Below are 24,548 nucleotides of genomic sequence, written 5' to 3' on the forward strand. Positions count from 1 at the left end.
TGAAGATACAACTCTGCGGATCAAAATGACTCACCCAATAGCGATAAAATCAGTGAAAGGAAACTAATTGCTGGACATAGTTTGATGAAAATGTAGTACTCTATAGACATAAAATCACTGGTAGCATGAAAATATTCCAAAATAAAGGAAGATAAAGAAAACATTAAAGTATAGGAAAAGATAGGAAGTAAAGAAATATAAATAAATAGATGTGTAAGTACATGTGATGTTAAAACTATAAATGAGTTAAATTCCACTATTAAATAACAAAGATTCTCAGTTTGAGTCATCCCTCTAACTCTCCACCACTCAATTAATGTATCTGTATTTTATTGAAGAAAGTAACTCAGTATATTTAAAAAGAAAAGTGTTGAGAAATAGTTATAGCAATCAAATACAGAAAGGTAGCTCAGTTGGCAGTGTTAATATGGAAAAGCAGAATTTGAGGCAAAAAAAAGCAATCAATGTGACAGGACTATTGTCTATGCATAAAAGATAAAGCTTTGTTCAGACAGGGCTTAATATGTGCCAGACTTTGTCCAGAGGTGGGGCTAATGTAAGGAATAAGGTCATCTCTTGTTACTTGGCTACAGAAAATATTCAGTATATATTAGGTATTCTTATTCCTGTTCTCATTCTCACTCATCTTCTTATGGACATGGGTTATTTTAGGCAGTGACGGAGATCCAAAGATAGATGGTATGGGAGAACTGGAAGAAGTTTCTAAGAGCTTGAATCTGGAGTGTGTGTCTGCATGTGTATATGTGTGAGGGTAGGGTTGAGAGGTCATGCTGAGAGGTAAGGAAAAGCAAAATCATGTAGGGACTGTGTCCAGGAATTTGGATTTTCTTCTGTGAGCCAGAGGAGAGCTCCTGAAAGGGGAATATCATGATATGATTTGCACTGTAGAATGATGACTGGCTAGAGAAAGGAGAATGTCTTGGAGGGAAGGCAAGGCCAGAAGCAGGAAGATGAGTGATAGGCTACTGTGATGGGTCAGCTGTTATCATGTGATTAGGCCACCAGGCTGCATAAGGTGAATTCTGCCCCCAGAACTGTGCAAACCAACAACCTTGATGGGAGCTGCACCAAGGTGCCTTACACTGAGGATAGAGAAAAATGGATGGAAAGTTCCAAAACATTAAGAAGGACAGCTGAAAACATTAAGAAATGAGAGCTGGTTTTACTGTTGATGAAATGCAAATAATGGTACTCTTTCAAAATGACTCAAGTATATTTAACATCTGAAGAAGACAAAGAATGAATATCATCTATAAAAGGGATAACAAATTATGATACAGTGAATGAATGGAAATGAATCAAGAGTGGATATACATGGGTACAAAATGAAAGAAATTGGAATTACTGGAAATAAAACAGTGGAAGTAAGGAAACCTCAACAACAGGATAAAATCTAGTCTAATATAATCTGTTCAGAATCAAAGCATGAATCTGTGCATAGAAGATAGTCTCAAAGAATTCATCCAGAGCATGGCACAGATGTAGTGACGAAATACATGAAAAAAAAGGAAAATGTGTGGATAACAGACTAATAGGTCCCAGTGTTTGTCTTAGAGTTTTAGAGGAGAGAGGCCAGTGGAGAAGAGCTAGCCAAAGAAACAATGGCTGAGAATATTTCAGAACTGAAGAAAGCACACACTGTGGTGCTGAGGCATGATTTTAAAACAAAACAATACTACTGGACACATTGAAGTGAAGCATTAGAACACCAAAGAGAAAGAGAGCATTTTAAAGCTGCCTAAGGATAAAGTCACTCATCTATTCAGTGATGTCAACCAGGCTGAGAACAGATTTCTTATCAGCCACAAGACAAAAGGACAGTATCTTTAAAATGTTGGAGGAAATAAAGAAGGAAAGAATCCGTTAACCTAAAATTCTATATCCAGAGAAGCTATCTACAAAGACAATAATAAAACTCTTTTCAGACAAAAAAAATGATGAGTGTACTACTCATGGACTCTCCCTGAAAGAATTACTAAAGGATGTACTTCAGCCAGAAGAAAAGAGAAATTAAAAGAAAAGATGCAATTAAAAAGCGGCAAGGGGTGCTTGAGTGGTGCAGTCAATTGAGCCTCCAACTCTTGGTTTTGGCTCAGGTCATGATGTCAGCCAGGGTTGTGGGATCAAGTCCTGCGTTGGACTCTGCACTCAGTGTAGAATCTGTTTGGGAATTCTCTTTCCCTCTCTCTCTGTTCCTCCTGCTCATGCTTGTGCTCTCTCTCTCAAAATAAATGAATCTTAAAAAAAATAATAATAAAGTGGCAAGAAATAGGTAAATTATTTTGACAAATTACTGATGGGGGAATAAAGAAATAATTTTTGTGTGTTTAAAAAGAGGCTTGACCTAAACAGAAGTAGAAAGGACAGAAGAGATTACTAAGTTACTGTTTCCTTTTCCCTCCTCAGCAGAGACATAGCAAGTAAGTTTAGAGTTTGTTGGAAAAATGTATACGTATGTGTATTGGAAGTTATTAGACCTGCAATCTATAGCTCAAACTAGCAGAGAGATAAAGAGAATTAAAATTTTTATTTTTATTAAGTTAAAGGTAGGAAAGGAATTTTAAAAAGGAAAGAAAGCACGGGGTATATTAAAACACAGAATAATAGAAATAATTTCAAATACATTAGTAACCACAATAAATATAAATATAAGTTGTCATATGAATAAACCAGACAATCAGATTGGGCTAAAAATATAGCTATATTCTTTTTTTTCCCTCTTTGCCATTCTTTTTTAAAATTAAGTTTGTTTTAATTCCAGTATTATTAACATATAGTGTTATGTTAGTTTCAAGTGTATAATATAGTGAGTCAGCAATTCTGTACATTACTCAGTGCTCATTACAAGTGCCCTACTTAATACCCATCACCTATTTCCCCCCACCCACCCACTCAACTCCTCTCTGGTCACCATGAGTTTGTTCTCTAGAGTTGAGTGTATGTTTCTTGGTTTATCTCTCTCACTCTTTTTTTCCCCTTTGCTCGTTTGTTTTGTTCTTAAATTCCACATATGAGTGAAATCATATGGTATTTGTCTTTCTCTGACTTATTGCACTTAGCAGTATATTCTCATTCCATCCTTGTCATTGTAAATGACAAAAAATTTCACTCTTTTTTATGTCTGAATAGTATCCTGGTGTGTGTGTGTGTGTGTGTGTGTGTGTGTGTGTGTATACACATACCACAGCACAGATTTTTTTATCCATTCATTTACACTTGGGCTGGACACTTAAGCTGATTCCGTAATTTGTCTTTTGTAAATAATGCTGCAATACACATAGGGGTGCATCCCTTTGTTTTTTTTTTTTTTGTTTTGTTTTGTTTTTTAATTAATTAATTAATTTATTTATGATAGTCACACAGAGAGAGAGGCAGAGGGAGAAGCAGGCTCCATGCACCGGGAGCCCGATGTGGGATTCGATCCTGGGTCTCCAGGATCTTGCCCCCGGCCAAAGGCAGGCGCTAAACTGCTGTGCCACCCAGGGATCCCAGGGGTGCATCCCTTTGAATTAGTGTTTTTGTATTTTTTGGGTAAATACACCAGTAATGTGATTCTGGTTTTAAAGACATACCCAAAGAAAAGACATACTCAAAGACATTCTTCTTTTAAAGACATACCCAAAGAAAAACAGTGTTGAAAGATTTCAAATAAAGAAATTGAAAAAAGGTATTCTGGGAAAAAACTAACCAATGCTAACAGGAGGTATAGCAACATTAATATCAGACAAAACAGAATTTCAGGGAAAAAAGCATTAGTAGGGATAAAGAGAGTGTACTCCTTTGTAAGTTGGAAATTAGTCTCCTGGGTCCTGATGTTTCCTGCTGTATGGAAGGAACACTTCTGTGTAACCCCTTTGGCTCTCTGTCTACTCTGATGAGTTAGGGAGCAAGAACTTGACATGGGAAGCCCTCATCTTTCCTTCTTCCCTCTTGGAGCTGGCTGCCTTCAGGGTGTGCCATTTGCTCCCCTGTACTGTAAGTCCCACCTGAGCAGACTCCTCCAGAGGAGGCTGGCCTCTTGCCCAGCACCACCTTTGGACAATCCTGGGGTTGAATTAGAAGACCTATTTCATCTTTACACTAAACTGGGTTTTTTATGAGTAACAAAGGACTTACTTTGAATTCCAGCCGTCTTACTCTTAATTTTGTTTCTGAATCTGTTCAATACCTGGGCAGAGAAAAATACCCTTTACTGGACCCATAGAGGGCTCAGTCCCCATGATGATAAACAAGATCTAACAGTCATGGAGTTATAATTAATAGTATAATCTTGAATTTAGAAAGGCCAAAACAGATAGGAATATAAGAAATAGACAAATCTTCCGTTATAACAGGAGATTTTAGTAACATCTTTCCGACACTAGTAGACCAAGCAGACAATTTAGATATGAACAAGGTATGAACAATACAGTTAACAAATCTGATCTTGTAATATACATTCCTGAACTCAACAAGAGAAAAAAAAATACATTTTTTAAAGCCCTCATGGAACATTAAAAAGTCTGTGCATTAAGTTAACAAATTTAAAATAACAGATTATGTTTTCTGAATATAGGAAAATTAAGTTTGAAGTCAACAATTACTAGGGCACCTGGGTGGCTCAGTTGGTTAGGCATCTGCCTTCAGCTCAGGTCATGATCTCCAGGTCCTGGATTCGAGCCCTGCATCAGGCTGTCTGTTCAGCAGGGAGTCTGCTTTTCTCTTTCTCCTCTGCCCCTCCCCATTGCTCATTCTCTCTCTCTTTCTGAAACAGGTAAATAAAATCTTAAAAGAAAAAAAATCAGTTGCTAAAGGAAGAGATCATAGACTTAGTTAAAAAAAGAAGACGACCCTTTAAATAACTCGTGGACTAAGGAGGACAAAAGAACTGACAAAATATTTTGAACTGAATGACAGTGAAAATACTACCTATCAATATGTGGGATGCAATTCAAGTGGTACTTAAAGAAAGATGTATAGTTTTAAATGCATTTGTGAAAAAGAAGAAGGATTAACTATGTAAGCATGCAGGTCAGGAAGTTATAAAAAGAACAGTAGGAAAAAAGCCCCAAAAGTAATACGAAGGAAATAAAAAAGACAAAGAACAAGGCTAGTGGGGATCCCTGGGTGGCTCAGCGGTTTGACGCCTGCCTTCAGCCCAGGGTGTGATCCTGGAGTCCCGGGATCGAGTCCCACATCGGGCTTCCTGCATGGAGCCTGCTTCTCCTCTCTCTGTGTCTCTGCCTCTCTCTCTCTCGCTCTCTCTCTCTCTCTCTCTCTGTGTGTGTGTGTCTCTCATGAATAAATAAATAAAATCTTAAAAAAAAAAAGAGAGAACAAGGCTAGTGAACTAGAAAGCAACAATAAAGGAATGGAGATGACAAAACCAAAAGTTATATCTTTGGAAAGATTAACAAAGTAGGTGCACCTCCATCAAGGGCTGATTATGGAAAACAGAGAAAACATACAACAGATCATGTTTCGACAGTGAAGGGAGGGGTGGGGATATGAGTACAGATTAAGTCCCAAGAGAATACCAAAACCCACTCTATGTCAGTGCACTGGTGGATAATTATATAGAAAAACATAAATTACCAAAATTGACTCAATAAGGAATAGAAAACCTAAATATTCACCATTAAATAAACTGAATTGGTAGCCAAAGATATCCCCCCTCAAAAAAACAAAAAACAAAAAATGAAAAACAAAAAACCAGCAAACAGAGATTTCACAGATGAATTTTAGCAAACCTTTAAGGACCAGTAAATCCCTGTGGTGTATACAAACTAATTCAGAGGATCAGAAGCTCCTTAGCAATTTTGTGAGGCTGGGATAACAACTTGATATCAAAACCTGACAAGGGAAGAACGAGAAAACAAAAAGTCAGTGTTGTAATTGATGTGAAATTCTCAATAAAATATTTACAAAATCAGCAGGATATGAAAGAATAATACATTATAAGCAAGTGAGTTTCACCCATTGGAAGGAAAAGATAGCTCAACAGAAATGTAATCTACCAGGTTAACAGATTAAAAACCATATGACTATCTCAGCAGATGCAGAAAAGCATTCAGTAAAATTCAACACTTTCATAATGTGCTAAATGAATGGGGGGGGGGGCTAAATTTAGAGTCTTTCTTACGGTGAATCCTCTTATAAAGCAACTTTCATCCCATTTATATTGTGACTAAATCCAGATTTTCAAGCATTAGAATTTCTTTTCATAAAGGCATAATTGCATGTAAGAACACACATCTCTCCAGAAGCTGTGCCCAGTTCTTTGGGAGAACACACAAAAACCACCCCACAACAACCCAGAAAGTCATGGTGAATTTGAGGGTGACTCTCCGCCTGTCCCACATTTCAGTTGCAGACGGCTCTACCAGGCAGGTTCTTACCTATCTTCCTCCTCCGGGATCATTGCAAGATTCCACTTTCCTACCTTTTGAGTGTCATGCCCAACTCACGGGTTGGGTGAAAGATGGCAGATCTGACCCCGGAAGACACGAAGCGAGTGTGCCTCATGGTCTGGCATGATCTCAGCCCCTTTCCTAATGGACTCCCTTTCTCATGGATGCCCTTTACTCACCCTCATTCATGTGCACAGGTCCAAAGTGAAGACAGTGCATGAGCGGATCCCCTTGGCTGGACTGAGCAAATTGCCCAGCGTCCCTCAGATTGCAAAGGTAAGAACCACCCCCTGTGATAAGGTGCCTTCCTCTTTTTAGCCTGGGGCTAGGGTGGGGATAACAGGCTTGTTCTGAGAGGGCTCTGCCCTTGGAGGGGGAAGGCCACTGTACTCTTTGGCCCTTGACTGTGTGGATGGGGTGGAGGAGGACTACTGGCAGATGCCCTCATCTTTCCTATGACCTCCCCATCTCATCCTCACAGCTGAGGCTGCTCCTGGTCTCTACCCTCAAGTTCACAGCTGGTTCAGGGGACCAGAGAAATGGAAAGACAGGGCTGGCTGTGGAGAGTGCTATAGGACTTGAGAGGAGGCAGAGGTGGGGTGGCTAGGGAGCCTGCACAGCAGAGGAGAGATGGGCTGGAGGATGGCCAGGCTGTTGGCCTAGACAGAGGACCCCCCCTTGAATGAGGAACTGTCCATCAGCTGGTGTCCATCAGCCCGTGTCACTGCTCTGGGGTACTGGGAACTTGAGACCTGAGTTACCCAAGTTGGCGGGGAGAAGGATGGTTGGTTGGGTTGGCCCCACATGTTGGGAGTGGGAATGCCAAGCAGAACTGTGCCTAATGCCTTCTGTGGCCTCATTTTATCAGTAAGCCCTAGGAAGATTAGTTAACTTTCCTGGTCACTTGTTAGTGAGCAGCAGAGCCATGATTCAGCCCTAGGCCTCTGACCCTACAAGTCCTGCCCTCTTGGGCTCTTTCTTCTGGTGGGCAGGGGAGCCCGATGTTTCCAGTGGAAATAGCCCCTGAACTATTTGTCTCTCTCTTCCTGCTTAGGCTTTCTGTGATGATGCTGTGGGGCTGAAATTCAACCCTGTCCTGTACCCCAAGGTGAGGACCTTCACCTCGTCCCCTTACCCAGGGCTCTCTAGCTTGGCATGGATTTGTATACTTGGGGGCTCTGTGTGATGTTCTCTGCATCTTATGGGGTTTTGTGGGGCCCCCAATAAACCTCTGTGTCTCCCACCCTCCCTTTGCAAATTGGTCCACTGGGAGCCTATCCTTGGCAATGCCTGGGTAGAGGCCCACCTGAACTGGTTCCCGTCTCTTGTGGGGGTGACAGGGGTTGCAGTGTTGTGCCTTCTCCCCTTTGACTCAGGGTCATACTTCCCTGAGTATGTCAGCCTGGGGTGGAGAGTTATTCTACCAGTAGCTGGAGAGTTAGCGCAGATCTGGTCTGTCATCATGGAGGTGCAAGGGGGGCAGATGGCGGAACCCCACTGAGAAATAAAAGGCCAGATCGTGGCTCCCCATGGCCGGGGTTACTGCAGCTCTGAGCCCTGACGAGCCCGTGCACAGACCTAGTTAATAAACGGGTTGGTTCTCTGTTACTGGTTTCCTTAGGATTGGCCTAAACCTGACCCCAGTCGTGGTGTGGGAGTGTGGGTGGGCAGAGGAGCAATAATAACAAAACAAACCAACAAACCCACTCAAGAACAATTATAGTGTGACAGGACTTAAATCACTCACGCACAGTGAATTGCTTTAAATTTGCCACAGGAAGAGAGCCAGTGCACACAGACTGTCTCTTTATGAGCCTGCAGGGCCTGGAGAGACCAGAGTGGAAGCAGAGCTGCGCTTCTGAGCTTGCACTGAGTTCCAGCACTGTGGCAGCGGAGGCCTGCTGGGGCTGGTTCAGTCTGTTCCCTGCATCCTACTTCTGGCAGCTTAGGGACAGTGAGGTGAAATGGTTGGTGGAGAAGGGAGGCCCTGCCCTGGCTGAGACATCCAGAAGCTCCTGGAACAAATGCCTTGGATGTTGATGATTGTGCTTGACACTGTTTATTCATGTTCGGTGGCTAAGCTGATGGCAGGGTTCTCTCCTGTACAGAGAATGTGCCAGAGCCCTTCTCTGAGACGCCCTCTGAGCATCTGTAGGCACTTACTGGTAATAGGCTTTCATTCAGGAAGGCTGCCCTTCCCTTTGTAATTAAAGCTGAATTAGTGAGGTTTAACCAAACATGAAAACCCCATCATAAAGGCCTAACTTGACTACAAATTTGGCAGTTTTTGTCATCAGATCCTATGCACTGAGAGAACCCGGTGACGCTCATTTGCACAGTTCTCTGTGTAACTTGGAAAGTCTCCGGCTCTGGTAATAGTGGAAGAGCAGCTGTATTTTCATGTTTTCTATATTTGGAGGACTGCTTAGTCCGGCTGGGTGTTAATCTGGCTGAGGTGTGCGTGTATGTGTGTGTATGTGTTTGTGTTTTTAAAATTCACAGAGTTTGGAATGTTCTTTGGAAGGTCTCCATGGCTGGATGCCTCTTCGCTGGCATAGCAGCTGCTCTGCACCTCTCACGGTTCCATGTGGGTGTGGGGTCTCCCTTTGGGGCTGGGCAGCAGTGCTATTCATTGGGGGGCGGGGAGCTGAGAAGCATCCATTTCCTTGGGCAGCTGAGAGCCTCTCCTGGGTCACATATCCTGACCAATCAGTCATGCCTTGTTTGTTCTTCCTATTGTGTAACACATGGTCAGATCCCTCCTTTTTACTGCAGAGACTATCCCAATAACAACCAAGTCTCCTCTTTCCTAACAAGCTGGCTTGGCTCTGATATTTTTGGAGAGTTATATAGATGGTGATGATGATGGCAGTAGCTGCTCTGTGTTCAGCACTTTATGTGCCTGGTCTTACTGAATGTTCACACCCACACATTTCCATTTAATGGATGAGAAAAACTGAGGCCCAGAGAAGTAAAGTGGTACACTCAAAGCTATCTAGGTAAAAGCAGCAGATTCAAGATACAGAGTCTAGTGTTTCTGAGCACTGGACACCAACACTGAGGCACAATAGAAAACTAAACAGAATCAATGGTCAGGATTCTTTTTAACCCCCTCCTTATATATTGTTTTAGGGCAGTATGTTCCTCCTTAGAGACATCTTACTTTGCGGATAAAGGGGGATTGAAGTCGGTATGAGCAGTGCCTTGCTCAAAATCATACGGCTGATCAGAGGTGTAATTAGAGCCAATGTCATCCTCTCTGCCCAGTTTTGGGGTCCTTCACTTTTTATTTTGTTTTAATTTATTTATTTTGAAAAATATTTTATTTATTCACAAGAGACACAAAGAGAGGCAGAGACATAGGCAGAAGGAGAAGCAGGCCTCCCTCAAGGAGCCTGATGCAGGACTCGATCCCTGGACCCCAAATCACAACCTGAGCCAAAGGCAGATGCTCAACCACTGAGCCACCCAGGTGCCCCAGTCCTTCACTTTTTACATCACAGATAAAGCACTGGGCTAAGTCCATTCCTTTAGTCCTGCTGGACTCCCTGTGTGCCCAGGCCATGGCTGGCATATCTGGATGGGAATGGAATGGTGATCCAGAGATGTAGCCACCATGGGGGAGCCCAGGTCGGGAACTAGCTGAGATCTCTGGCTTATCTTTTTGCCTCCCTGCACATGTGTGGACGTCTTAGACCGGGGGGACATATTCTCCACCAGAGTGGCTGTTTTCCCTTCCATTTCCTTCCTCATTTGTCTCTGAAGTTAATAATCTGATTTTTTTTTCTCTCCACATTTTTCCAGGCCTCACAAATGATTGTGTCCTATGATGAGCACGATGTCAACAACACATTCAAATTTGGGGTTATTTATCAAAAAGCAAGGCAGGTAAGTGCCACGAATCCATACTGGTCACCGAGCCCTGTGGTCTCTCACTGGGGACTCCCTCTTCGCCTCCCCCAATATGTGAACACAACCGTCACATTTCACACATGAATTAGGCTGGAGGTGACAGTCTTCAAAGTGGAGTACTCCTCACAAGAAGGCCTGCAGATCCTTTAAACAGCAATGTAGTTTTTCATAGAGTTAATTCTAATTCTTCCTGGCCACCTCAGCTTATATTTAACTATGGGCTGTTGTTGCAAGAAAAATCAGACTGAGTAGAGGGAATGGGTTAGCACAAACTGCTTTCTCCTAGCCTGCCCTCCTCCCAGCTGGGAATTAGCTTTTTTCCCAGAACTTCCTTAGATTGCTGGAGCATTGCATGCATCTCTTCCCAGCTCTGAGTTCAGCAGTGTCATGCTGGTTGCTTGAAATCAGCCATGGTGGAAGTATTTACACCATGGAAATTTGCAACCCAGGGCTTCTGTTTTTCCTCTTTGGAAAGCTGGCTGTTAAAAAATTTATCAGTATGCTACTGCTCACTCTTCTCTGTCTCTTGTAGCACTTATACTTTGCTTTGGGGTTAGTTGGTCAGAATAATGTTTCTCAAAGTGTGTTCCATGAGACACTAGTCTGGTAGGTACTCTGTGAACAAAGGACTCTGGGTGGGGGCGGTTGTGTGAGAACATTTTAAAAGCTCTAAGAACCTAAGGTAAAGAGCTCATATAATTATGTTGAACTCAATGTTTCCCCTACTTATTTGACCACAAACTTCCTATCTTGCCTACTATGGACATTTATTAACATCCTGAAAAGTGGTTTGCTAAACACACCCATGTTTCTTCAAGTAGAATGGTTCACACCAATTTCATCTTGGTATCAACCAAGAGCATGGTGGTTTTATAGAAATATACTCACAACTTTTTGCTGTGTGAATTAATGGATAAAGTTTGATGCTTTTATGGTAGGTTGATAATATCTTTCAATATTATCTGTGGGTTTTTTTTTTTTGCATGATGGTGTGTTTCTTGGCTAGATGATAGCTGACTTCCTTGTCTGAAATTATTAGACCACAGGAGACATGTGTTTGCTTAAAAACATTCTAATTAAGTGAAGAGTTTAGGAGCTGAGAGGCTAACACAGATGAATCTTGTAATTGAAGGGAGATTATTCAGGTAGCTGCTCTAATTATTTTTATATATTGCATATTTATTTTGTACAGCTCTGCTAATATAAGCCTCCTAATTAAAGTTTTTGCTTGTGAAATTTACCATAGCAGATCTCATAAGGTGATTACAATCCAGTGTTCCAGCAAAATTATAATTACTGAACGTTAACCATCCATCTCTGAGAAGAGGTCTGTGTATTGTTTATTTACCTAATGCTACTGAGCCAGGGTGGAGGTACACAGGGAGATAAGTATTTTTTTTTTAAAACTTCTTAAAAAGTTGTTGTTTTGCAAACTTATATCCATGGGGCAATTAATATGAACATTTGTTACATGAAAGCTCTGTGCTGTTTTTAGGATATAAGTAAGTCCCATCTAATTCTCCTGTTTCTCAGGCACTGTGCTAAACACTGCAGGAGTTACAGTGATGATTAAGACTCCCTTCCTGAGTGTGTGGTCAAACTCGTGGCCAGTGTAAAAATTAAGGCAAGCCAGGCTAATACCTGGCTGGGTGTAAATCCTAGAGAGAGGCACACCCCAGTGAGTAAGCTGAATTGGTTTCCCAGTGGAAGATGCACATTACCCAGAAGCAGCTGTTCTTCCACACTCTAGCCTCATGACCTGGGGTAAACAGCCTGGTGGGCCAGAGTTGTCATGCCTTTGTGGCACGCTATACATTAGGGATCAGCACACTTTCTGTAAAGGGCTGGATAGTTACTATTTTAGATGTCATGAGCCATACTGTCTCTGTTGTAACTACCCAAGCCTGTCTTTGGAGTGCAAAAGCAGCCAAAGACAAAACTAAATGAATTGTCTTGGCTGTGTTCCAGTAAAACTTTATTTATAAAGCAGCAGGCTGGATGTGGCCCATGGGCCATAATTTGCTGACCCCTGCTAGGGAGCTGTGTCTCCTAAACTTCAGTCAGTCACAAATGACATCCAAGATCATATTTTCTACCATATGCCTCTGTTACTTTTTATCACATCTATACTATTATTAACCACCTAACATTTTCTTTAAAAAGTCTTCATTGTTTAAAGGAAATTTTGTATCACTACTCTAATTAGAAAATTAGTATCCCTTACATGAAATGCAGGTAATTCTAAACAGTAATACTATAAAAAAGGGTAAAGTTATTGAAGCCTAGCTAGATTCTGTTCCCTGTTGAAGGCATAGAACCTGGGATCTGCTCTTTTTGTTATAAGGCAGGTATTGGGAAGATACTAGAGAGTCACCTATTAAAGACTTTCTCCTTGAAGTGATTGTGTATACTGGGGTATGTCCTGTGTCATATGCAGCTGCTGAGTGCCATCTGTGGATGTCTGCAGAGTCATCACTGTTTGCTGGTCCTGCCACAGTGGGCAGAGCCTGCAGATTGGACAAGGCCCCACAGTGTTTCAAGCTTGTCATAAGTGTAGAGTTTACTACTGTTTCCAGCTTTGCTTTCTACTTTTTTTTTAATTATTAAACTTTTAATTTCTAGATATTTGTAGATTGGCATTGCAGTTATAAGAAGTAATACAGAGAGGTCTTGTGTACTCTTTACCCAATTTTCCCCAAAGGTAATGTCTTATAAAACTATAGTGCAGTATTACAGCCAGGATATTGATTGACACTGATACAGTCCTCAGATCTTATTCAGACTTTCCCAGTTTCACATGTGACTGTGTGTGCGTGTGTGTGTGTGTGCTTTATTGTATATAATTTTATTACATGTGTAAACTTCACAGTCAAAATACAGAAGATGTCCAGCAAGACAAGAATCCCTTGTGTGGCCCTTCCATAACTGTGCCAGCCTTTCCTCTTGCCTCTATCATCCCTTCCACCTCCAGTCCCTGAGTCCTGGCAATCACTAATGTATTCTCCACTTTTTAAAATTCTGTCATTTAATAAATGGAATCATATACTTTATAACCTTCGGGTATTGGCTCTTTTCCCCATTCAGGGAGGTTCATCCAACTTCTTAAGTATATCAGTAGGATTCGTTTATTTTCATGGCTGTGTAGTAGTCCATGGTATAAATATCTGTTTTAGTAGTTACCCTTTGAGGGATATCTGGATGGTTTCTAGTTTGGGGCTATTATGAATAAAGCTGTTATGAACATTTGTATATAGGTTTTTGTGTGAACATAAGTTTTCATTTCTCTGGGGTAAATGCCGAGGAGCATATGCTGGGTTATATGGTGATTACATGTTCAGTTTTGTAAAAAGCTGCTGAACTGTTTTTTAGAGTGGTTGTTCCATTTTGCATTCCTACCAACAATGTATATGTAATCCATTTCTTCTACATCCTTACCAGCATTTGGTGGTGTTACTATTTTTTAATTTTAACCATTGTGATAGATGTATGGTAATGTCTCAGTATGGTTTTATTTTTAATTTTTATTTTTTTTCAGTATGGTTTTAATTTGCATTTTTCTTTTTTTTTTTTTTATAAATTAATTTTTATTGGTGTTCAATTTAACAACATACAGAATAACACCCAGTGCTCATCCCGTCAAGTGTACCCCTCAGTGCCCGTCACCCATTCACCCCCACCCCCCACCCTCCTCCCCCTCCACCACCCCTAGTTCATTTCCCAGAGTTAGAAGTCTTTATGTTCTGTCTCCCTTTCTGATATTTCTCACACATTTCTTCTCCCTTCCCTTATATTCCCTTTCGCTATTATTCATATTCCCCAAATGAATGAGAACATACACTGTTTGTCCTTCTCCGGTTACTGTGGCCAAGTTCAAAAAGGGTGTTGCCTGAGTTCTTCTCTGGGATTTTGATGGAATCTTGTCTCACATTTAGATCTTTCATCCATTTTGAGTTTATCTTTGTGTATGGTGCATGAGAGTGGTCCAGTTTCATTCTTCTGCATGTGGATGTCCAATTTTCCCAGCACCATTTATTGAAGAGACTGTCTTTCTTCTAGTGGATCGTCTTTCCACCTTTATTGTATATTAGTTGAGCATAAAGTTCAGGGTCCACTTCTGGGTTCTCTGTTCTGTTCCATTGATCTATATGTCTGTTTTTGTGCCAGTACCACACTGTCTTGATGAACACAGCTTTGTAGTACAACCTGAAATCTGGCATTGTGATGCCCCCAGATATGGTTTTCTTTTTTTAAAATTCCCCTGGCTGTTTGGGGTCTTTTCTGATTCCACACAAATCTTAAAATAATTTGTTCTAAGTCTCTGAAGAAAGTCCATGGTATTTTGATAGGGATTGCATTATACGTGTAAATTGCCCTGGGTAACATTGACATTTTCACAATATTAATTCTGCCAATCCATGAGCATGGAATATTTTTCCATCTCTTTGTGTCTTCCTCAATTTCTTTCAGAAGTGTTCTGTAGTTTTTAGGGTATATTTTGAGAACCATTTGAATGGTAAATGGTTCTCCAACCTTTTATTTTCAGGTTGTAGGTGTCCTTCTGTCTAAAATGAGTCTCTTGTAGACAGCAAATAGATGGGTCCTGTTTTTTTATCCAGTCTGAAACTCTGCGCCTTTTGATGGGGTCATTAAGCCCATTCACGTTCAGAGTTACTTGAACTTCTTCTTAAAGGGGAGTTTTAAGAGTCCCCCTTAAAATTTCTTGCAGAGCTGGTTTGGAGGTCACATATTCTTTCAGTTCCTGCCTGTCTTGGAAGCTCTTTATCTCTCCTTCCATTTTGAATGAGAGCCTTGCTGGATAAAGTATTCTTGGTTGCATGTTCTTCTCATTTAGGACCCTGAATATATCCTGCCAGCCCTTTCTGGCCTGCCATGTCTCTGTGGAGAGGTCTGCTGTTACCCTAATATTCCTCCCCATGAAAGTCAGGGACTTCTTGTCTCTTGCTGCTTTAAGGATCTTCTCTTTATCTTTGGAATTTGCAAGCTTCACTATTAGATGTCGAGGTGTTGAACGGTTTTTATTGATTTTAGGGGGGGATCTCTCTATTTCCTGGATCTGAATGCCTGTTTCCCTTCCCAGATTGGGAAAGTTTTCAGCTAGGATTTGTTCAAATACATATTCTGGCCCTCTGTCCCTTTCGGCGCCCTCGGGAACCCCAATTAAACGTAGGTTTTTCTTCCTCAGACTGTCATTTATTTGCCTTAATCTGTCTTCATGGTCCCTTAATTGTCTGTCTCTTTTTTCCTCAGTTTCCCTCTTTGCCATCAACTTGTCTTCTATGTCACTCACTCGTTCTTCCACCACGTTAACCCTCGTCGTTAGGACTTCTAGTTTGGATTGCATCTCATTCAATTGATTTTTAATTTCTGCCTGATTGGATCTAAATTCTGCAGTCATGAAGTCTCGTGAGGCCTTAATGCTTTTTTCTAGAGCCACCAGTAGCTGTAGAATAGTGCTTCTGAATTGGCTTTCTGACATTGAAGTGTAATCCAGATTTTGTAACTCTGTGGGAGAGAGGGCTGTTTCTGATTCTTTCTTTTGAGGTGAGGTTTTCCTTCTAGTCATTTTGCTCAGTGCAGAGTGGCCAAAAACAAGTTGTATTGGAACACGGGGGAGTATCACTGGTCCGTCTAGCTGGTCTTCTGGGGGAGGGGCCTGCTGTGCTGATTTTCAGGTGTCAGCACTTGGGGGAGCTGCTCTGCCCCTGCCTGCTGCAGGGCTCAGCGGGGGTTGTTTACCCGGTCAGGCCCCAGGAGGAACAGCCGCAGTTGCTATGGCAACTCTGGAAGCCTGGATTCAGCCTCCGCAGGAACTACGGGGCTCGGGGCTCTCGGTTCTCTGTCCGCAGGGCCTGGAGGCTCCGGGGCGGGGCCGCTGATCTGCTCAGCTCGGGGCAGGAGCGTCCTTGCTGTCCTGGGCCCTCCCGGCCTCTGCCTGTCCCGGGGGAGGCCGGATCCTGGGCTGTGTCCTGGCGCCCTGTGCTCCGGGGCCTGCGCTGGTGGATTCGCGCTCCCGCCCTGCAGCTCCCTCCCTGGAGCCGCTCCCGAGCCCCTCCGAGCTGCTCCGGTCGGTCCCTCCGTGCGCGCTGCAGCCCTTAGGGAGCTCGGAGCACTCTCCTGCGCTCGCAGGTGTCTGTTAGTGTCCCCGGGAGCCCGAGGGCATCCCCGCCCTCCTGGGTCCTGCTCCAACTCCCTGCGAGCCCCTTTCCGCCCGCCCGGGAAGGTTGGTGCAGCTCCTGCTCCTCCGGGACGGGGCTCTCCCGTCCTGGGGACACTCGCCCCGGCCTCAGCCCGGCTCCTCGCGGGGCCCCTCCCCCTCGGAGGCCTTTTGTTCCTTTATCTCTTTTTCCCCCGTCTTCCTACCTTGATAGAAGCGCAAACTCTTCTCACTGTAGCATTCCAGCTGGTCTCTCTTTACATCTCAGGCTGAATTCGTAGATTTTCAGGATGGTTTGAAGGTTATCTAGGTAACTTGGTGGGGACAGGTGATTTGGGGACCCTGCTCTTCCGCCATTTTGCCCCTCCCTCTAATTTGCATTTTTCTAATGGTGGCTCATGATGTTGAACATCTTTTCACGTGCTTATTTGCCATCTGTATATATCTCTTTGGGTGGAATGACTGCTTATAGCCTTTAACCATTTTCTCTTTCTTCTTTTTAAGATTTTATTTTTAAGTAATTTCTATACCCAATATAGGACTCAAACTTACAACCCTGAGATCAAGAGTCACATGTTCCACTGACTCTCTTGACCATTTCTAATTGTTTTTTTTTAATTGTTCAAACACTTTTATAACAGCTTTATTGAGGTGAAACTCACATATAATACTACTCATAACAGTTTGAGAATTATATCTCAATAAAGTGTACAGTTCAGTGGTTTGAAGTATATTCACAGAGCTATGAAACCATCACCACGATCTTAACTTAAAATTTTCATCAATCTCAAAAGAAACTCCATACCCATTAGCAGTCACTCTTTCACCATTATCTCCAGCTCCTGTCATCATAAATCTACTTTCTGTCTGTACAGATTTGGCTGTTCTGGATACTTCATATAAATGCAATCATAATATGTGGTCTTCTATGTCTAGTTTCTTTTGCTTAGCAGGTTTTCAAGGTTCGTCCATGTTGTAGCATGAGTCAGGCCTACATTCTTCTGATGGCAGAATTATATATTGTATGGACATACCACATCTCGTTTATCCACTTTTCAGTTGATGGACATTCTGGTGTTTCCACTTTTGGGCTTATGAATAATGCTGCTATTAACATTCATGTGCAAGTTTTTTTGTGGACTTATGTTTTCATTTTTCTTGTATATATTCTTAGGAGTGGAATTGCTGAGCCATATGGTAACTCTATGCTTAGCCTTTTGAAGAACTGCCAGACTGTTTTCCAAAGAGACAGCACCATTTTACATTCTCACCAGTAGTGTATGAGGCTTCTGACTTTTCTGTATCCTCACCATCAGTTCTTTTTTTTTAAAGATGTATTTTTTTTTTAAGAGAGTGAGAGAGAGCGTGAGCAAGTGGGGGGAGGGGCAGAGGGAGAGAAATCCTCAAGTAGACTCTCCACTGAGCAGTGTTCTATCTCAGGACCCTGAGATCATGACCTGAGCTGAAATGAAGAGTCAAATGCTCAACTGACTGAGCCACCCAGGTGCTCCTTACTATCAGTTCTTGTCTTTCTTTTTGATTATAGCCGCCCCAGGGGGGTGAAGTGGTATCTCATTATGATTTTGATTACTACTGAGTTTGGGAGTTCTTTATATATTCTAGATACTAGTCCTTTGCCAGAAGTCCAACTAATTTTTCACTTATGGATTGGTTTTTGGTATCAAGTCTAAGAACTCTTGCTTCAGCTTTGTCTTTTGTACTGACCAGCAGGCTTTGTTGAGATAGAAAGTCCTCATTAACAAGCCCTGAAATTCCAGCTCTGCTGAGTGAGCTTCTTTTTGTTCTTCTTCAGTCAACCAGAGACACTGGCTCACAAATGTGCTGAGGGGTAGGGAGAAAGGAAGGAAATGATCAGGTAGCTGGTCAACCATATTCCTTCCATTGGCATCAAGAAGGCTTTTCTAATTCTTACCCCTGGTTCTGTTTCTCTTTCAGACCCTGGAGGAAGAGCTGTTTGGGAACAATGAGGAGAGCCCAGCTTTCAAGGAGTTCTTAGACCTGTTGGGAGACACGATCACCCTGCAGGACTTCAAAGGGTGGGTATCAGCAAAGAGAGATGACTCCAGCCTCATTGATGAAAGCCCGGAGTAAGGGATCTGGGGAGCAGCTGAGTGTCAGGCATATGTGAGAGGTAAAAAAACACAAAAGACACATGGGATTTTTCAGCAAGGGATCCACATCTAAATGCATTCTTAAGGAAGCAGGTGAGATGGGGGATGATCCAGAATGGCAGGTTATGCGAACAGCACTGATTTGGCCATCTGATGCATGATAAAACTGCTCCATCCCAGGTTTGACTCAGACCAAGAGTGAAATGAATCCTCCTTCCTCTGTCACTCACCTGCCAAGCCTTCAGGAAGGAGGACCCTGTGCAGTTTGGGGGGGAAGTGGCCCATTTTGGGTAATACCCAAAAAGAATGGGTAATTAAGAGTTGACGGAAATATAGTAATCTCCCTGGCAGGAATCTTTTTTCCCTCCTTCTGGCAGGAATCTATGTAGTAGTCTCTGGTTCTCTAAGTGGAAAGAAAGAATATTGGGGTCATAGCTTGGAAAACTATGGCCTGTGCTTTTCCTTGACAAAGGCAGCATTTAAGCAGGGCCTTCAGACCTGGCCAGCCTGCTCTGGTCTTCATGTCTGGCTCACAGCTGAGCTCCGAGAATCCCCCTCTACAGCATCCAGATTAGCAGGATCTCCTATCATGTGCGAAAGCACCCAGCTCTGGGCCTGGGGTGGGGTAGTAGGTGCTCAGTGATTACTTTCTTCCTCCACTCTCTTCCCTTTCCTTTCTTTTCTTTACCCACCTCTTCCTCTGTCTTCCTCCCCCAACAAGGTCACCACTGCCATCTGGAGTCAATCACACATGGCTACAAATCCCACCTCCACCACTTACTGGCTCCATGATTTTGAACGGTGACTTCACCTCTGAAAGCCCCAGTTTCCTCAGCTGTAAAAGGGAGGGAAAAATACTTCTGATGCTGCCAAGTTGTTAAGAGAATGATGTAGATCACACGTGCAAAGCAGCCGTGCTGGTGCCCCATGCGGAGTGAGCACAGTGATCCTTGCATTACTGTTTTTCCTATGCCACCTTCTATCGACTCAGAGGTGCATCCTGATTTCAGAGATGTTAAGATGTGAGAAAAGGTGTGCCTTAGAATAGATGAAATAAAGCCTCTTCAAACCAGGAAGACCCCAGAGATCATGGGCTTCTAGCCCTTTATTGAAGGGATACTGGGGCCTAGGCAGATTAAGTCACATGCCCAAGGTCTCCTGGATTGCCTGACCCCTGGCCCAGTGAACTTCCCGCCATGCCTGCCTGAGCACATATTCTGGTTTGTATTACAGCATATGTGGGGACTGACATCCATGGTCTGCTTTATTTCATTTTCTTAAAGGAACCTGCAACTTCCTCCCCCTGCTGAAGAATGTGATCCATGGCCAGGAGCCACATGTTTATTAAGGAAGAAGGGGTGGCTCCTGGAAGCCCACCCAGTTTCTTAGTACTTTTCTTTCCTGCCTTCGAGGATATAACTGGAGAGGGGCTCCTTGGATACCTCTAGATTGGGTGCTGCTCTGGTAGGGTCTCCATATCCGGGACTGGCTGGGTGGAAATCGAGCATTTGTCACCTGTTCAGGCTGACTTTGGATGCTCCCGACAGGATGGCTGGTTGCCCTGGTTCTGGGCTGAGGACTTAGACATGGCCTTGCAGGGAGAAAAGGTTTATGCCCAGCCATGGAGACCACGGGCACCTGGGACAGCATTTGTCTGGGATTGTAGGTGGGTGACTTCCCTTCCCACTGACCCTTTGGATGTCCTGCTTCTGTCTCTTAAATAATAGACTAATGGGCAGGACTCTGGAGCTTGTGTGTGCTGAAGCACAGACCTGCCTGCGTCACATACATCATTATCTCTGTGTCTGGCTCTTCCGTGTCTTCTCATTCCTTCTCCTGCCCTTGTATCCTCGGAAGGTTGCGCCATGTAGCCCATTTCTTCTCACAGTCTCTCCCTCCTGCTCTTGCCCTGTTTTACTGACAGTTTCCGAGGAGGCCTGGACGTGACCCACGGACAGACGGGGGTGGAATCCGTGTACACGGTATTCCGGGACAGGGAGATCATGTTTCATGTCTCCACAAAGCTGCCGTTCACCGAGGGAGACGCCCAGCAGGTAACCTGGCTCAGGAGGGCTTTGGGTGTGTGGGGCATGTGAGGTGAAAGCCTGCTTCTGGTCTTAGGTAGTTGAGGGGCTGCAGCCCCCTCCATCTTTTCATGATCCGGAGGCCAGTCTGTTCCATTAAGTTATCTCACCCAGGTGGCTCAGTGTGGTTAGAAGACTGTGTCCCGGTTGATTAGGGGCAGAGCTGGGAGCAGAGTCCAAGTGCCCTGCTGGAGCACACTCAAGCTCCAGCAGTGCTCATGTAGGGTGGTGGTGAGGGGGACATGATGGAATTTGCAGAGAGCAGCTTGATGCCAGCTCTGCTCTCAAGGATATGTGACCCCCGACAAGCTGGTTAACCCTGTGGCCTCATGTTCCTCATGAGTCAGAGGATTGTTGTAGGCATCACAGAAGGTTCTGACTGTAGGGCTCAGGACAGTGGCTGGTTGGTGGCAGGCTTCTCTCCTGCCTCAGCAATAGGTGGCAGGCCCCCCGACAGTGATCATTGCCCCAGACATAGCCCCGCCTCCTAGCCTTTCTAGTTTGCTTGGCCTCATCTCTCATCACACCTGCTCATGGGCAGGAATTTGGCCTTTATCACAAGCAGGGTGAGACCTCTGCATCCAGCATTTTCTGCCCTCCCTCATTTGCTGCTTCTGAGAGTGGCGTGTCCCCAGGGCGACCTGGCTCTTCTCTCCGTGAGCCCTGAGACCAGCAGCAGAGGCCTGGCTGTTGCACCATCTGCCCCCTCCCACTCTTTGTGCTGTTTCAGTCTCTAGGAAACTCAGAAAGGAAGGTAGACTCTCCACCAGACTCTGACCCATTCCTCTCTGAGCAGAGATCTGAGGAGGGAGCACAGATGTAATACTGTAAACATAGTGCCTGGCTTCTTAGGGAAAAAGGAAATTGGCAAATGAGACTGTGATTTGGCTCTAAAATAACCACTGAATGTTCCAGAAACAAATGGGAGCAGGATTCCTTTTGAATCTAAAGTAGGTTTTCTCTCCACATCTCACTTTCGTCTCTATCCCTCATAGCCTCCTTGCCCTATGCCCCAGCCTGGGGCTTTCTTTCAGTCTCCCTTGTATTCAGTGGGAAGTACACAGGGCTTGGCTCTCTGCAAAAGACTGAATAAATATTAATTTTCTCCTCCCAAGAAAGGGGAGGAAGTGGGGGATAACTTTTACAGTTTGTGTAAAAGCACCCAGCATGGGGCTCAATCTGTATAGCAGTGCTCTGGAAATAGGACTGATGTGAAACATAGGGCCTGCATGCCTTAGGTGCCTAATAAAGGAACAAATCTGAAGCTGAGCACCCAGCCAGAGCTCCATGTACAAGAGGGCCCCAGGATTGGAAGTCCTGTGTGTGAATACAGCACAGCATGGGTCCTGACGCACCATGGTAGGTGCTTGGTGATCCAGATCACCTGTGAAAGCACCTGGCCCAGTTTGGGGCACAGAATCAGGCTTGGGTTTCTCTCCTGTGACCTCTGCCAAGCCAAGTTGCCCTCCTTCTCTGAGTGTGGCTCTCCTTTGCTCTGGTGTAGAATCATCTGCCAGGTCATCTGGCTTATCCACATTTCCATCAAGCTCTGCCCACCCCCTACTCCCATCTCCTTTTCCAGGAAGCCTTCTCAGATTAGCACCAGGCCTCTGATTTTACTCTCCTCTCTGCCCCAGAGGGCCAGACACTTCGTGTGGGGCAGCTGATTTAGCACATGCTGGCTGGTGCCTTTCTTTCTGTTCTTAGGTAGCTTCACCTGTGTTTGTGTCTCTTCTGGATCCATTACTGGCTTTACCAGGGCAAAACCTGTCCCTCACCTTTTAACTATTCTCCCTGAGTCCTGAGTCAGGGCTCTGCATGCTATAGAGCTTGGTAACGTGCTTGCTAGCCTCTACCTAACATATTAAGTGTCTTCCCCATGTTTTTCTTTTTGATGGTTTCTAAAGCCTGAGGAAAACTCCCTTGAAGGGCTAGGTCTCAGAGTTTCAGGATAGAATAAAGATAGAATTATGAGAAATTTCCTGCACAGATCTATTCTGTTTTGAGGATGTTCCTAGCTGGCTTATAACAATGGCCCGCTTTCTGTTTAGCTCCAGAGAAAGAGACACATTGGGAATGACATTGTGGCCATCATCTTCCAAGAAGAAAACACACCATTCGTCCCTGATATGATTGCTTCCAACTTCTTACATGCCTACATCGTTGTGCAGGTCGAGAACTCAGGCACAGAGACCCCGTCCTACAAGGTGAGGAAAACGATTCAGTGGGGGAGGTGGTAGGCCCAGGCATTTCTCCATACATTCTGGATTTAGTAATGTCAGGGACCACTAGTGCTCGGTGGCTCCTCAGGTCATTCTCCAAGATGGTGCTCCTAGTGTTGGTGTGACCAATGTTCTGAAGGCCCACGTTCTGGGATTTGGGAGCTGGACTCTTGTTGGAAGGTACCTTCTGAAGTCATCTCATCTTTCTGGCTGCCTCCAGGTTCAGCAGCATCTGACTCAAGGATTGAGAAACTCCTGGTGCCTCTGTTTGGAATCTGGTGATGCCATTGGCTGGACTAAGGCAGAGCCAGGGGAGAGCAATAAAAGAAGAGAAGGGGGTGGGTGGCGGTGGGGACTGCTAGGACAGCGAGAGGAAGAAGGGTGGTAACAAAGGGAAAAAAATGTAAAAGAAATGTTGGTGGTGAGAACTGTGGAGGGCAGGGGGCCCGGTAGGCCTTGGCCTGGAGTGCGTCCTGCTGGTTTAGCTGTTCTGGAAGAAATGATAGATCTTTATTTGAAGACTCCCACAGAGGTGGGGTTGCAAGCAGCTGAGTCCAAGCCTCCAGATCAGTAAGTGGTCTTCCAGAATGGCTCAGTGTCCTCCCTAATGCAGAAAAACCCCAGCAGCTCTCACCTGGCCCGTTCCTGATGGTGGTACCATCAGCCTTTTCTTTCTCTTCTCTGTAGGAAACAGTTCTGACCTCTTGCACAACAGCTTCTCCCTCTCTCAGTGGTTTTGGGGGGTGTGTGATCCAAGGGAGATAGACTGAGGCAGGGTCTTTTAGGTGGGTTAGTCTTTAAATCCCTTGTGGATATATGCAAAATGTTGATATGCAAACTTGTTTATGCGTAAAATGGTGAGTTTATGTGATACTTTGTGTTTTAGGGGGAGAGAAACCGAAGCTCAAATTCTCAGAGGGCCCCTCTGCTCCTCACAGTGTTAGGAACCACCAGTCTAACAGGGAAATGAGCCTGTCATTGCTAATGAGAAATTGGGAGACCTGAAAATGTCATAACTTGGGCCAGTGCTGGTTCTAAGGACTCCTGAAGCCCTAATGCTTCCTGAAGTATCAACTTTGCTTGAAGATTTAGGAAGAGAAAATGATGCATGTAATCGTCATATCAGTAGAAATCCACACATTTTAAATGCCTAATTCACGTCAACTTTAAAATTAAATATGAGACTACAAACAAAACCCCACACTCTCTGCTGTGAGGCAAGCTGATTCTTTCATATTCGGACAGTCACATTCATGCTCCTCTGTCACTGAGCAATTTCAGCCAAAAAGTTGGAAGAGCCATGGCTTGGGCATTTCCTTGATGACCCACCTTCCTAGACCAAAATGGGCACTCACTTAAAACAGCTGCTTGAGTTGTCGATGGAAGCAAGTTTATTTTTTCAGTGCCTCCTGTATGCCAGGCAATGTGTGAGGGGTGGGGCCTGTGGAGGTGACATAGAGAACCAGCCTCCGAGGAGGGAGAGAGGACCATTGAGTGGTTTAGCTGTTGGACCACTCAGACAGCCCACTGGCTGTTTTCACAGCTGGTCGAGGCTGAGAGCCACTGAGTGGGAACTTTGAGGTAAAGCTGTGTGGTGGGAGGACCCTGGCAGG

General features: G+C 44.1%; 1 protein-coding gene across 5 annotated transcripts in view; it reads left to right on the plus strand.

The window, feature by feature from the left end:
* The window catches only part of RAP1GAP2 (RAP1 GTPase activating protein 2), a 219,598-nt gene that overhangs the window by 169,049 nt on the left and 26,001 nt on the right, over positions 1-24,548 (plus strand). For all 5 annotated transcript variants that reach the window (XR_008664107.1, XM_055322769.1, XM_055322798.1 and 2 more), the window contains 6 exons: positions 6,608-6,686; positions 7,465-7,518; positions 10,215-10,298; positions 18,454-18,554; positions 20,554-20,683; positions 22,765-22,920. Coding sequence is in view for 4 of the 5 variants with exons in the window: in XM_055322769.1 (XP_055178744.1) it covers positions 6,608-6,686; positions 7,465-7,518; positions 10,215-10,298; positions 18,454-18,554; positions 20,554-20,683; positions 22,765-22,920 (604 nt within the window). In the remaining variant the exon portion in view is untranslated. The remainder of the gene's footprint in view (positions 1-6,607; positions 6,687-7,464; positions 7,519-10,214; positions 10,299-18,453; positions 18,555-20,553; positions 20,684-22,764; positions 22,921-24,548) is intronic.

This window comes from Nyctereutes procyonoides, unplaced genomic scaffold (assembly GCF_905146905.1).
Source record: "Nyctereutes procyonoides isolate TBG_1078 unplaced genomic scaffold, NYPRO_anot_genome, whole genome shotgun sequence".
NCBI lineage: Eukaryota > Metazoa > Chordata > Mammalia > Carnivora > Canidae > Nyctereutes > Nyctereutes procyonoides.